The 13519-nt window shown below is 40.9% G+C and overlaps 1 protein-coding gene across 1 annotated transcript; it reads left to right on the forward strand.

The window, feature by feature from the left end:
* Window positions 1–5654: 5654 nt before the first annotated feature.
* On the forward strand, window positions 5655–12063 carry LOC120536174. Its single transcript, XM_039764504.1, has 6 exons — window positions 5655–6112; window positions 6342–6412; window positions 6489–6662; window positions 6733–6803; window positions 10402–10563; window positions 10648–12063. Exons 1-6 carry the CDS (start codon window positions 5952–5954, stop codon window positions 10660–10662), a joined length of 654 nt encoding a protein of 217 aa, XP_039620438.1. The 5' UTR covers window positions 5655–5951; the 3' UTR covers window positions 10663–12063.
* Window positions 12064–13519: the final 1456 nt, after the last annotated feature.

Here is a 13519-nt window from a genome sequence, read left to right on the forward strand (position 1 = left end):
GCTTTACTAAACTTTCTTTCAACATATAAGTTTGTGATCGCTACCCAGTTTTCACCTGAACTGGTGCTCACTTACAGCGGGCATGTCAAACTGAGATCCAGGAGGACCACCAGCTCTTTGTTCCTGCCATTTGTAGCCAGTTACTACTGCTAACTGAACAGACTTCTCTTTTGTCTCCATTTTAATTGACTTGATTTTTAAGATCCAATGCTCTTCAGCAATTCCTTTTTTCTTAACCAACGGCCAAAGACGACAAGACAACTGAGGGGCCTTGTGCTGAGCTCCTGCACAACACCACCACCGTTGTTTCTTAACTAGAAGCCCACAGTTGCAGGTAATGAAACGTGTTGTTTAATTTGGTGACTTTTGGGAGTTCTCTTTCTGCCATACCAGACCTCCACGTGATTGTTGACTGACAGCACCACTCAAATGCTTGTGGACCAGCACGGAGTGAGCTTTCTCAAGCCTTACTTTGGGTATTTTTTTTTTTTTAAGAAACAAGAATTGTGAATCTTAAAATTCAAGTATATAAAATAAAGACAAAAAAGTTGATTCCAGTAGTAGTAGTAGTAGTAGTAATGCATTATTAAAAAAAAAAAAGTGGCTTAAGTGAAACCTTTTCAACCACTGTGGCCTCAGAGTGTAGAGTTTGCAACCACTGACATGACAGGTTGATGATGTGTTCCTGTTTTTACTTCTTATTAAAACAAATGTTTTATTTATCGATTTTCTGTTGATCTAGAGGTGACAAATTGTTACCTGATACTTTATACAAAAGAGGATGTTGTCTCAGTAAAACATGTGACATATTTGCATTTTTGTTCCCAGGACTCAGTTCACAGCTACAGGCCCTCCCCACAATTACCGGCACTCTTGGTAGAGATGAGTATAGAATGGGTTGTAAAAACATCACCTTAATCTTGCACTGAAAAAATTAGAGAAATGTATTCTTTATTTGAAGTAAATTTATTCTGGGGGGAAAAAAAAACCCATCAAGAAATTATTTTTAACAAAAGCACATGTGCACAATTATTGGCACCCTTAGAAATACTTATGAACAAAGCATAAGTGAGGCGTGTTTTTCCATTAACAGCTACAGTATGTTTTTTGAGTTTATCAGAGTGTGTAGAAACCTTCAAGCCGCAGTTCGTGACTTCCTGCTTTAGTATATCATTTAGTAACATAAGAGAACATACAATTTAAATGAGAGAAAAGCGTGTTGACTTTCATAAGTCGTCTGAAAATGTGCAAATCTCCAATGAGGGTAACAATTAGAAAGTCCAAAGCAGCTGGCGCTGTTACCAAGTTGAGGACATTAGGTTATTTGTGCCCCCCACAGTTACCAACCAAAACTCCACAAGAATCAATGCTGGAGAAATAAAGAAAAAGGTAGCATCTTGGGGAGACTCAGTCTCCAAAACCACCATTACACGCCATCTCCACACCAACCGATTATTTAGAAGGTGTGCCAGAAAAAGTCTTTCCTGTCATTTAATCACAAATATGTCTGCAGTTTGCTAAACAATACTGCAACTTTGACTGGAACCGTGTTCTGTGGGCCACATGGACAAAAAATTGAGCTTTTTTTTTTTTTGGCAACAAAGCTTCAAAGTAGCTTCAGCTACTTTGGTGAAACATGGAGACAGAAAGGAGACCATTCCAGAGGGGAAACTCAAGCCTTTGAGACCTTACAAAGCCCACTGTAGACCATTTCACGTTCCTTGATCATGGCTACACTGAGCTCTCGCTGTTGGGCCTCAAAGAAAAACGAAAGGGGTTAGGCTCATTCTCAGCCTGAGATCACACATTTCTCCAGCTCTTCATGACTGTCTAAAAGTTTAGTTCTTTCACTTTATCTTCCCTTTCATATCTGTCTATCTGTATTCAGTAAACACCCTGCTTTGCCTTTCATTCACACACCAATTGAAGGTCCTACGTATCATAACAAGGGAAAAAGACCCAATGTTTAACTCTTTATCCTGTATATATGTTTACAGTTTTACTCAATTCAGATTTAAAATGACATTAACAGGTAATCCAAGTACTGTATGAGAGTTATAAAACAAGTGTAACTGAAATCATCTTAACAGCTGTAAAGGTATCCCAGCCTACCATAGGCAGACGTGTAAAGATTTAAACCTTTCATCAGCACCAAAAATAGACAGGCCAGATAACAATTGGTTAAGAAGTTCACAGATTAGCTAGCTGAGTTCCAAGACAAAGTGTCAAACTACACAAATGTACACTTCAACCAAAGCGATGATAAAGAAAATTGTAAAAAAAATAAACAATTTACAGACTGCCTAAAGTAGATCACATCATCAGCAAAAGCTGGTGGACAGTGTCAGGGTTATTGGGGCCTGTACTTCATGGTGGCAGCAGCAGGAGGGTGACTATTCATGAATAGTGTACACAGACATCAGTGTATCTTACATGAAAAAGAAAAAAAAATGGCAAACTTCCAGTTCATCATGAAACAGAGCAATAAGGCCAAGCAACTGTTGGCACAGCCAGAGATGCACAGTCTGACTAGTCAACTGAAGGCCACATGAAAATGTGATGAAGAGGGTGGCACACAGACTGTACACTTCCTACAACTACTAAACCTTACAATACATAACTTGAACCGTCTAATCATTTATCCTCATCTGCAATGGAAGAATAAAATACAAAAGCTGCATTTCTTTAAAATGGTAAAGCACACTAAATATGTATAGAAGAAAGGGGTTTTCTCCACTGCACCTGGTTATGAATCCTTTAATGTCAGTACAACACTATCTCATCACCCAGCAATAATATTCCAAGTTACAAGTCACAGTTATGCCACTATATATATATATATATATATATATATACACACACACACTTAATCGTGGTACCTATGAATCCTAATTGTAATAATATTCACAAATGATCATAAGCCTAAGCTGCCGTGCTGTTCCTAATGTCACCGGGATTGGCTCGGACTCCCACTATCCTGTATTGGATAAGTGGGTTAAATAATGGATCGACGGATCAGTGGCATTTGTAGGAACTTGTGGGGGGGCCTTTAATGTTTCATCTGTCTTACATAAAATGTTTACCGTTAAGCTAGATACACAATGGGCAAGAAGACCAGGGGTTCTGGTATGTCTTAAACCCCTGAAATGCCCCCAATCCGACGACACTGGAATGGAATGGCTGCGGTGTTATTTCATTTACGTATGACAGCAGTTGCTGATATTTAAGAATAAGGGAGATGTGCAGGACTGCAGAAACTACAGGGGAATAAAATTGATGAGCCACAGCATGAAGTTATGGGAAAGAGTTGTGGAAGCTAGGTTAAGAAGTGAGGTGATGATTAGTGAGCAGCAGTATGGTTTCATGCCAAGAAAGAGCACCACAGATACAATGTTTGCTCTGAGGGTGTTGGTGGAGAAGTTTAGAGAAGGCCAGAAGGAGTTGCATTGCGTCTTTGTGGACCTGGAGAAAGCATATGGCACGGTGCCTCGAGAGGAGTTGTGGTATTGTATGAGGAAGTCGGGAGTGGCAGAGAAGTACGTAAGAGTTGTACAGGATATGTACGAGGGAAGTGTGACAGTGGTGAAGTCTGCGGTAGGAGCGACGGATGCATTCAAGTTGGAGGTGGGATTACATCAGGGATCGGCTCTGAGCCCTTTCTTATTTGCAATGGTTAACAGACGAGATTAGACAGGAGTCCCCTTGGACTATGATGTTTGCTGATGACATTGTGATCTTTAGCGATAGTAGGGAGCAGGTTGAGGAGACGCTGGATGGGTGGAGATATGCTCTAGAGAGGAGAGGAATGAAGGTCAGTAGGAACAAGACAGAATACATGTGTGTAAATGATAGGGAGGTCAGTGGAATGGTGAGGATGCAGGGAGTAGAGCTGGCGAAGATGGATGAGTTTAAATACTTGGGATCAACAGTACAGAGTAATGAGGATTGTGGAACAGAGGTGAAGAAGAGAGTGCAGGCAGGGTGGAATGGGTGGAGAAGAGTGTCAGGAGTAATTTGTGACAGACAGGTATCAGAAAGAGTAAAAGGGAAGGTCTACAGGATGGTAGTGAGACCAGTTATGTTATATGGGTTGGAGACGGTGGCACTGAGTAGAGAGCAGGAGACAGAGCTGGAGGTGGCAGAGTTAAAGATGCTAAGATTTGCATTGGGTGTGACAAGGATGGATGGATTAGAAATGAGTACATTAGTGGATCAGCTCAAGTTGGATGGTTGGGAGACAAAGTTAGAGAGGCGAGATTGCGTTGGTTTTGGACATGTGCAGAGGAGAGATGCTGAGTATATTGGGAGAAGGATGTTAAGAATAGAGCTGCCAGAGAGGAGGAAAAGGCCTAAGCGAAGGTTTATGGATGTGGTGAGAGAGGACATGCAGGTGATGGGTGTAACAGAACAAGATACAGAGAACAGAAAGATATGGAAGATGATGATCCGCTGTGGTGACCCCTAACGGGAGCAGCCGAAAGAAGATGACAGCGGTTTCCGATTAATGCCATCCTTATTTGTTCTCTTTATGGCAAATGTTTTACACGGTAGTTCATCAAACGTAAGACATGATATGTGACGACTGGAATCCTGAGTCCCCAGCACCGTCGTCACCCACCCAGCTCCACCCTGATTTACACTTTCGAGAAATCCTTTTGACTTGGTGACCCGCTGGACTGACTAGAACTGTTTGAAAACCAAAAACTTGCCGTCAAGTAACAGGAATAACGGAGCACCCTGCTAATAATGACGCATTGTCTCCTCATTGCGTTGAATATCCGAATTAGCATTCCAATTGTATTCATGTGTGAAGATCAATTAAAACGATCAAGCAGAGACTAACGATTTTAAAAACAACAGTGACCATTTGTAATTGTGAGAAAGCTTGAGGTGCAGTGCGGGTGGGGTTAGCTCCTCCCGAAGAAATCACAAAATGAACACCATAAAATCTACAGGCTGCCTGCCTTCAAGTCACGCACGAAGACGGTTTCAGATTCCTTTTACAGGCATCATCTAAAAGTGGGTGTCGTGTGCTCCAACTGTGGCCCTGTTAGGACTTTGTACCTCCTCCTCTTTTCGGTGTGGCTATTCCTCCCGTATCTCGAATGCGTGTTTGTTGGGTTGACAGTCGTCTTTAAAATCCCCCGTGTAGTGCTGTTAGTTCTGGCTCGGGCAAGCAAAACGCTGCAAGGGTTTTAAAATGGCAAGATCTATTTTATTTTTGAGCCGCTCGTTTATCGTTTTTACCGGGCGAACATCGACTGTAAAATGTGCGTGCGCATTATATTCCGATAGGAAGGTACCAGAAAATCTACATCACACGTTGAAAAAACCATTCATCTATTTTCCAAAGCTGCTTCGGCATGCCGAATTCCCCCAGAAGCCTGGAATGTTTACGGAATGTTCTGATTGGCACACAAACGGAAGCTGCACTGACCCTGTAACCAAAGCAACAAATCCTCAGTCGATAAGCTTCTCCACACAGGCTGAGTTTTTTTTTTTTTAATCAGAAAAGGGGAACGAAGAAAAAGACCAACCAATCAGTGGTGAGCACAAGCGGCGTCGCTCTGCAAACTGTAACCAATGGATTCGGGGACCATTTGATTAGGGGGGTGGGTTTACACCGAAAAGCTCCTCCAATTCGCCGAAGCCGGGTGAGCATTGGCTTTTACCTCCCGGATTTGTGCGTCTCCTTTCCCGAGCTGAGGTTGCCAAGTGTAATGCATGTCCAAGGAGGCAAGCAGGTATCTGTCGTTCAAAACGTTACCGCCTGCAGCTCTGTCTCCTTTTAGCAGGACTTAATGCGAGGCGAGCTACTTGGGCTTCGGGATGGCCAATCAGCTGCTGACAGTTATCTAGTTCATTCAAGCCTGGCTTGATTTAGCAGACTTGGTACGCATGCGCCGCACTGTGGAGCCTACGCCAATGCAGCTCGCGGAGGAACTGTAAAGATGGCAAAAGAAAGAGCGACCTTTTTCAACACTTCGGAGCTAGAGCTGTTGATGCAGTGTTATGATGACGAAAAAGATACAATCTCCGCCAAAAGCAACACTGCGGCCTCTGCTAAAGCGCGACGTGAAGCCTGGCAAAGGATCGCGGATAGAATTAATGCGTAAGTAGGTCCTCAAGGTTCTAGGAATTAATGCGCACGGTCGCATCAGTGAGTAATGCGATACATGCATTGGCTGTGAAAGATAACAAAGAAGCATGTATTGTGACTGAAATAGCGCCACTTTAGAATATTGCTTTACCTCATGTAACGGTAATAAAGGGGTGATTGTAAAATATACTTCAATTCCCATACGCTTCTTTAGTGATTAATATTTCTTTTGTATATGGAGCTGCAATCCGAGGGGGGTGAAAAGAAGTTGGCAACAAGTGAAGACGAAATACAAGAACATCGTCCAAAGCGGTATGTATGCATTTGTGCCCCTGAAGCCCTGGCTCGTGCAACTATAAACTAGTAACTGAACATGTTCCCTAACTAGCTAACAGGAAGATGGAGCACTGGGAGACGGGAGGAGGCTCTGACCCTCCACGATTAACACTGGCAGAGGAGCTGGCGCTTCACCATAACTGTGCCAGGCAGATGATGGATGGCAAACCTGAGGGCAGCTCCTCTGAGCAGGTTCGCCCAACTGGTAGAAGTCCTTGTGTTAAAGGTGGGTAGAGACACTTACCAAGTACTGTGCACACGTAGGCAGTGTATTAAATCAGACTTGTTTGTTTCAGCCCCTGCATGCCCTGCCTCCCCTGTGGACCCTCCTGCCCCAATCCAGGCGCTGGACAAACAGGTTGTTCATGTAAGTTCATTCAGGTCCAAATGATACACTTTAATGGGGATCTGCTGTTTATTAGGTAAGCATGTTGGACTCGGCACAACTTGGTTTTTAGTCATATTGTGATTTTTGTTTTGTACTGTATAATGTAGCTATTTTGATGGCATCTTTGTAGTGACATACAATCATAAGGTGTTTCTTTTTAGTTGAAGTGAACATTTGTTTGTTTATTTAACGGCAAACACTTTGCCCAATTAAGTGGCTTGCTCACATCATATTTTAGGTACTTTTACACCATCAAATTGGAATGGGTTCAACTGCTACTTGTAGATTTCTTGTTTGAACACTCCTGATTCAGATGTTGCTTCTCGTGAGGTATGGTAAATGTAAATCATTCTGATGTAGAAGTATTTGGTTAGCCTCAGATGGCAGCGTAAATATTTAACCAACCATAGGCAGCAACTTACTAGAGCATCCTGTTTTTGCTTTTTATTGGGATAATATATATATACATAACCTTGTATGTCTTCATATGTATATGTGTGTGCATATCTATACTATAATATTATATCCTCACCCACACCATCCAAACATTGACAAAATTTCCAATTACTTGCTTCCATATAAACAGGAACTGAACTAGTAGAGAACATGTAAGGAAGCTCACCTAATGCAAAGTTACTTTTATACAACAATTCTCCTATCCTTTTCCATATTGTACTGGAGTTTTGTACATACAGTATATGGTTCCTGTGAACGTATTGCTAATTTTCAGGAGTTATAAGCCTGAATATTAGCTACAGCCATAAATATTTTTTGATTCCTTAACTGCAATGAAGTACAAGTGGCTCTGGAGTTGAGGAAAGAGCGGACCCTGCCTTTAAATATTAGGAGCTAACATGAGGCAGGAAAGATGACCCTATCATACATACAGTACACAGCCATGGACACTATTAGGCAGCCAGATGCAGTAGTGATTTTTTTTTTTTTTTAATTTTTTTATTTTTTTTAATGAATGCCTATTTTGAAGCTCCAGGCTGTTATCAAGTCAATCTTTCGATTTGTTAGGAGCTCAAATCAAGCCTGTATCAAATAGAATAATCTCTAGGACTATTTTTTTGCCCTGTTTCATAGCTCTCACAAAGACGAAGGCTTTTCCTAAATATGTAAGATGCATAAGAACACTTCTGCAAAGCCATCAAATGCAGTGTTAGGACAGCTTTTCTTAATCGGTAGAATTTGACTAGGATCCTGTATTTAAGTGAGCATGCTTAGGGGTCAGTGGTGTAGAAGTAACCAAAATCTTGTGATTTACAGACCTTTTGACTTTTTCACACAGTTATATTCAAAGATGACATTTAGGTGCATATTGTTTTGGTGTCCTCAGTTTGTTTTATCGCCTGGTCCAGGGCTGTGTGAAGTCCACATATTCCCCCTGTACTTTAGTGGGGTTTTTTTTTTTTTTCTCAGTTTACTGTCACCACCCCAAGATATACAGGTTCAGTGTATTCAGGAGTACTTCAACTTCATGGTACTGGAATTTGGCCTGGTGCCACTGTGCCAATTGATGGACTTGTATGCCACTTGTTCTAAGCAGAGTTTACACTTGCCTTCTGCCTATTAGTGGCAAGATCGACTATATCTGTCCACATTATTATACTACATGGAAAAAGTTTCAGGCAGTGGATCTTAAAATAAGTATCAGATGGAAAAAAATAATAAATTCAAAAGCAACATACATTATATAACCTTCGGCACGCAGGGCCAGGCTGAGACAGAGAACTTGCGCATGGGACAGCTGTATTACAAGCTAAGTGGCCAATCCAGTCACTAGCTGACAGTGGTCTTCCTTAACTTAACAGCAGAAATGATGGCTGTGATTCCAGGGTTGTGGATTCATGTGTCACTTCTGCTGTCCCTGGGAGGACAAATAGAGAGAGAGAGAGAGAAGGAGAACCATGCTAATGCATTTTCTCACTGGTGACACACACACTTTAAACGACTCTTATATTAAGGGCCAGAGACATTCTAGTACTTCCAGGTCATAATATCTTTGGAAATGGACAGCAATTATGAAAAGTCATCGCCCAAAGTATCCCTTGTAGTGCAGGTTAGCCATTCAGCAAGAAGAATAGAACAATATCAAGAATATACTTGAGGCAGGCTGAGCAGCAACAAAGTATTGCTGACAGAAGATTTCTGGATGCGAGTGATGTCTCTTTCATGGCTGAGACAGGTGAAACCACCCTTTAGTTAACAGAAGCAACTCCGCTGCACCACTAAGCTGATCTTTATGTGAAAAATGGCAGGTTAGCTAAATATTGCACTAAATTTATGATGCAAATATTAGAAACTGCATTTCAGGTTTACGTGCAAACTATCCTATGTAGGACAAGCTCCATCGTTAGTATGAGAAATGTGTATGGCGACGTCTGGTTATAGTGCCATAACCCATCAAAAGTTGTTTTACTTTGTAGTAATCCTACAAAACAATATCCAATACACAAAAGAAGTAAAAACACTTGGCTTTGCCCCCTGCTTACTTCGCTCACCAACTCCCCCGGCCTGTGCTACGTGCCAGGCACTTCACGTCTCTGCCACCCGCGTATGTGGATTTCACTTTCACCAAACAACAAATCTTTTAATTCTCGTGGATACGCCTCTTCATTGAGAAGAAACACTACTTTTTCCCTGATGGTAACACAAATTAGACAATCTACAAGTCTCTGATTTAAAGTTTAAACACAAACGATATATTCGATCTCTTTTCACTTTTCCGTTATTTCAGAGCAATTTCCGTTAGCGATCTTTACTATCATTTTTTTTTTTTTTTGAGACTTTCGAATTTTCATACTTCCATTATCTCTAACCTGCTCTGCATGTGTATTGCACAAACATTTTTGAATTTGTTACGATGTTCTACTTTGTCATCTACTCTTTGTCTTTTATTTCCGGCCCCAGGCGTGGTTAAATCTCTTGGCACAAAGTCTCATCTTGCAGGACGTGAATGTATCTTTCTGAAAAAGTCACGTCTCGTCCCAGGATTTTTTTATTATACTAGAGAGACAATAATAGGCAAGTTGTTCAGCTTGCTGTGGCAGAGCAACATAAACCACACAGCCAAAACCAAAACGGCTTAGCAGCAAAGGGAATGTGCTAGATCCACACAGCCTGAGAAGGACATGAAGGTTAATGGCTACCCGTCACTCTGATCTAGCTTGAAAGAGTGTAAACAGCATTACTGGGAAGTCTGTGTGAGTATTATAGCATCTGTGAGTGCCTGCCGTTTCATCTGTACTGTTAGGGGTGATAAAGATGAGTCTGTCCTAGTAGTTTCTTAATTTTCTGTTTATTTTAGTAGACGTCTGGGACCTTACAGCTGATCCTAACGCACATCTTTGGGTTGTAGAAGAAAATGGGGGGACCACTTGTTTGGTCAAAAAGTTTTTTTTTTTAAATAGTGAATATGTAACAAATCTTTCGAGGAAGGTGTTTTAAAATCATATGAATTCCCAATTAAATGAGAAGAGAAGACACAGAATACTGACCTCACCATAATAAAAGCAATAAGCCAGACCGTGTTGTTCAGTTCTGACTGGGCCTTTACAATTGTATTTTACAGAGGGAAACACGGCCAAATGAAGTAGGAGAGAGAGGCATGAAAGAAACCTACAAACGGTATCTGGAAGAGGAAATGGAATATCGTAAGGTGAAGAGGAGACTGCTCGAAAAGCAGATGATAAAGTTAGATCTGGAAATACAACTGCTAGAAAAACAGCTGCTAGTAAGTTTCTACAAGGAAAGTAAACTATCTAAAATCTCTTGTTTTGAAACAAGTAGAAGTGATCACGTTTATTATCTTTTACAGGACAAATCCTCATGATTGGAATAAAGACTCGTTCCACTTTTTGCCTGATTTGTGAGATTGATTTGGGGTGAAGGTTAGATTAGTTAATCTGCCTTAAGTATATAGTGGCGGACAACCCTAGGGCAATAATGGTAGTAGGTTGCAAAGGATCAAGGATGAATGGTAGGATGCATCAGTGAGCCCTTGTGTGTCTTGGAGGGAGATCAACTTCTGAGGTATGTAGCATTATTATTTAAAAGCCAAATTAAAATATTTTATGCCAATAGATTGAGTAATTTACAAGTGGGCACTAGCATATTGAGGCACTTGCCCTTAAAGGCTGGGGCACATGTCACAATTGTGTTAATTTTATCCTCTAAAAGGAAACTGATAACTACACTGTCAGCCATCAATACATCAGCATTGCTTTAATCTGTATTGTCTTCAGTGCTTGGTCTGCAGTAATGTTTCTTCAGCCTGGTAATCAACCTGCTCAAGAAGCATCCAGGCATCGAGTACCTTCAACCTGTCAAGGAACCGTGGTTAGAGCTGCTGGCTTGGTCAACAACTGCGTAAGACCACCGTAGTTAGAGATTCTCTCCCTGTAGTGTCTGCAAAGAGGCAACATTGCTTTGAATGGCTAATGCAAGCTTGGCCAGGAGGAGGTGATCAGTAATGGATGGCGATGCTCATAAACCACCAAATGAAAAATCTTGATTGGAAGTTTTCTTTCCTGCTCATTTTGAAAACAACCTTAATCCTTCAAAGAACAAGACATGTTGGTTCTCCAATGCTTGCATAAGAGGAAAAAAAAAACCAAAATAATGTAAATTTTAGTTGTCTTGTACCATGGTAGAGTGCTGCTGCTTCAACCTTGAACATTTGGGTTCAAATCCCATCCTAGTCACTGGGTGAAGCTCATCAGCAAGGATTTTCTAAGGGTGTGTATCCGTATACTTGTTGAGTAAAGACTGTAGCTTGTCTCAAAGTAATGTGGGTATGTGCCTCAGTATCTTGTGATGACTCTGTCTAGAGATAGCTCCCATGCTTTTTTCTTGATGCTGCTGGGATGGGCTTTGACCTCCATTAAATGGGCTCAGGCAATTTAAGGATGGATGATTATAGATGTGGTGATTTAGAAAGATTTACTAAAAATCCTTAAGCTTTTCAGTAAAGGCCACATTGGCTAGTGAATCAGTGTCACGTTGACTGATTAAGAAGCACTAAAAACAAGATTACACAGATTATGTCTTGTCTTGCAGAAAATATAGTCTTAAAGTAAAAAATTTAACAGATACAATCCAGTCCATAATAATTGCTTTACTTAAACTACAAGCGACGAGAGTTCCATTTTAAGCAATTCAGCAAAATTCCATCCTGGCCGTAAAACTGAGAGGGCTGTGATGTGTTATTTCTTATTAAAAAGTTTTAGTATGGGTTCCTGTTCCATTTCTTTAACGTACACTGGTTATTAAAAATGAACAAAATGGACACCTCTATCAATATGTATCAGTTTCACCACAAAGGGCTGCAGTTTGGTTGATAGATTACTATATATATATGTGTGTGTGTGTGTGTGTGAGAGACACTGTGCTCTGGTAAGGGGCTTCTTCCTGCCTTTCACCCATTGGTATTACACAAATTATAACTGAAAAGTCAAGATTTAACAATTGTATTTAGCATTGTTACCATAGATGGCATAGTGGTTAGCACTGCTGCCTCATCACTCCAGAAGAGACTCTGTGACAACCTTTTCAGTCAGTGTCAATATGGAGTCTTCATGTTCTCACTACCTATGTGTGTCATTTCTGGGTATTGCAGTTTTCACCCACATCCTAAATATGTGCATATTTGACTTCTTTTCATTTCTAAGCAGCCAAGTGTAGGCAGCTGCTCCACAAATGCAAGTCTGTATTTTTTGGTTTCCTGCAGTTTTGCTTTTTTTTTAACTCCTAGTCTTACATTAGTTCATACGATTTCACAGATCCAGACAGTTCCACTTTAAACTATGTAGTTCGATATGTATGGCATTATTGCTGTCCAACACTTAATGTTTTTGACAGCTGGTATTTTTTCCATTGTTAGTGTTTGTAGTGCAGCACAACAGTGTTTGTATTTTGACAGCTTTTTACTTTCTATTTGTGATGGACCAGAATCCAGACCATAGATGCTTTCTCACTTGTACCGATTGCTTCCACAATTTGCTCTAGTATCCACCACCTTTGCAATGGAAAAAGCGCATTTTTGGGTTGATGAACTCTTAAAGCTGCAAGAACTGATAGACATAATAGAATGATTAAGTCCTAAAATATACTACCCCTCAGCCACTGCTGCAGGATCCCACCCAAGAATGCACACAAACAAGCAATATCCCCTTTACACACCATGTAATACAGTTGGATCATTTTCTCCAAGGTAGTTGCAGCTCCCTTATTTACACTCCTCTTCACTACCCCAGATGGAAGTGTTTATTCATTGATACACCTAAGGGAATCGAGGCAATGGGAATACACATTGGTCCATCCAACTGTAGACTTGTCTGTTATATTGCTGCATCTTCCTTCCATGGTTTAATCCCTGCTGTTTTGTCTCGTTTGTTACAGAACATGATTTTAAAGTGGTGACATAATAATTAAAGGTACACCCAAGCTGGGGGAAAAAAACCTTTTCACAATGACCAGATGTTGCAAATATTTGGGATTGCTGCCAATGAATGGAGCTCACCAAACTAGGTCAGTTCATAAGGGTGTAAGGAAGTTCATACTGCTGCTATAGCAAAGCATGAAGCCCCCTCAGTTGTTGGTATGAGTTGAAGGACAGGATCTTTAGATACACATAGTTCAGTCTTATGAAGTAAAGTACATGTGACATTGGGAGAGTGCATTCAGTGATG

This window comes from Polypterus senegalus, chromosome 1 (genome assembly GCF_016835505.1).
Source record: "Polypterus senegalus isolate Bchr_013 chromosome 1, ASM1683550v1, whole genome shotgun sequence".
In the NCBI taxonomy this organism is placed as follows: Eukaryota; Metazoa; Chordata; class Cladistia; order Polypteriformes; family Polypteridae; genus Polypterus; species Polypterus senegalus.

Bases quoted from the DNA above. Each gene is read 5' to 3' on its own strand.
- LOC120536174 (XM_039764504.1), top strand. From the start codon at position 5,952: ATGGCAAAAGAAAGAGCGACCTTTTTCAACACTTCGGAGCTAGAGCTG. The intron at 6,113-6,341 runs GTAAGTAGGTCC...TTGTATATGGAG, and splicing joins ATCGCGGATAGAATTAATGC to CTGCAATCCGAGGGGGGTGA. The intron at 6,413-6,488 runs GTATGTATGCAT...TTCCCTAACTAG, and splicing joins CAAGAACATCGTCCAAAGCG to CTAACAGGAAGATGGAGCAC.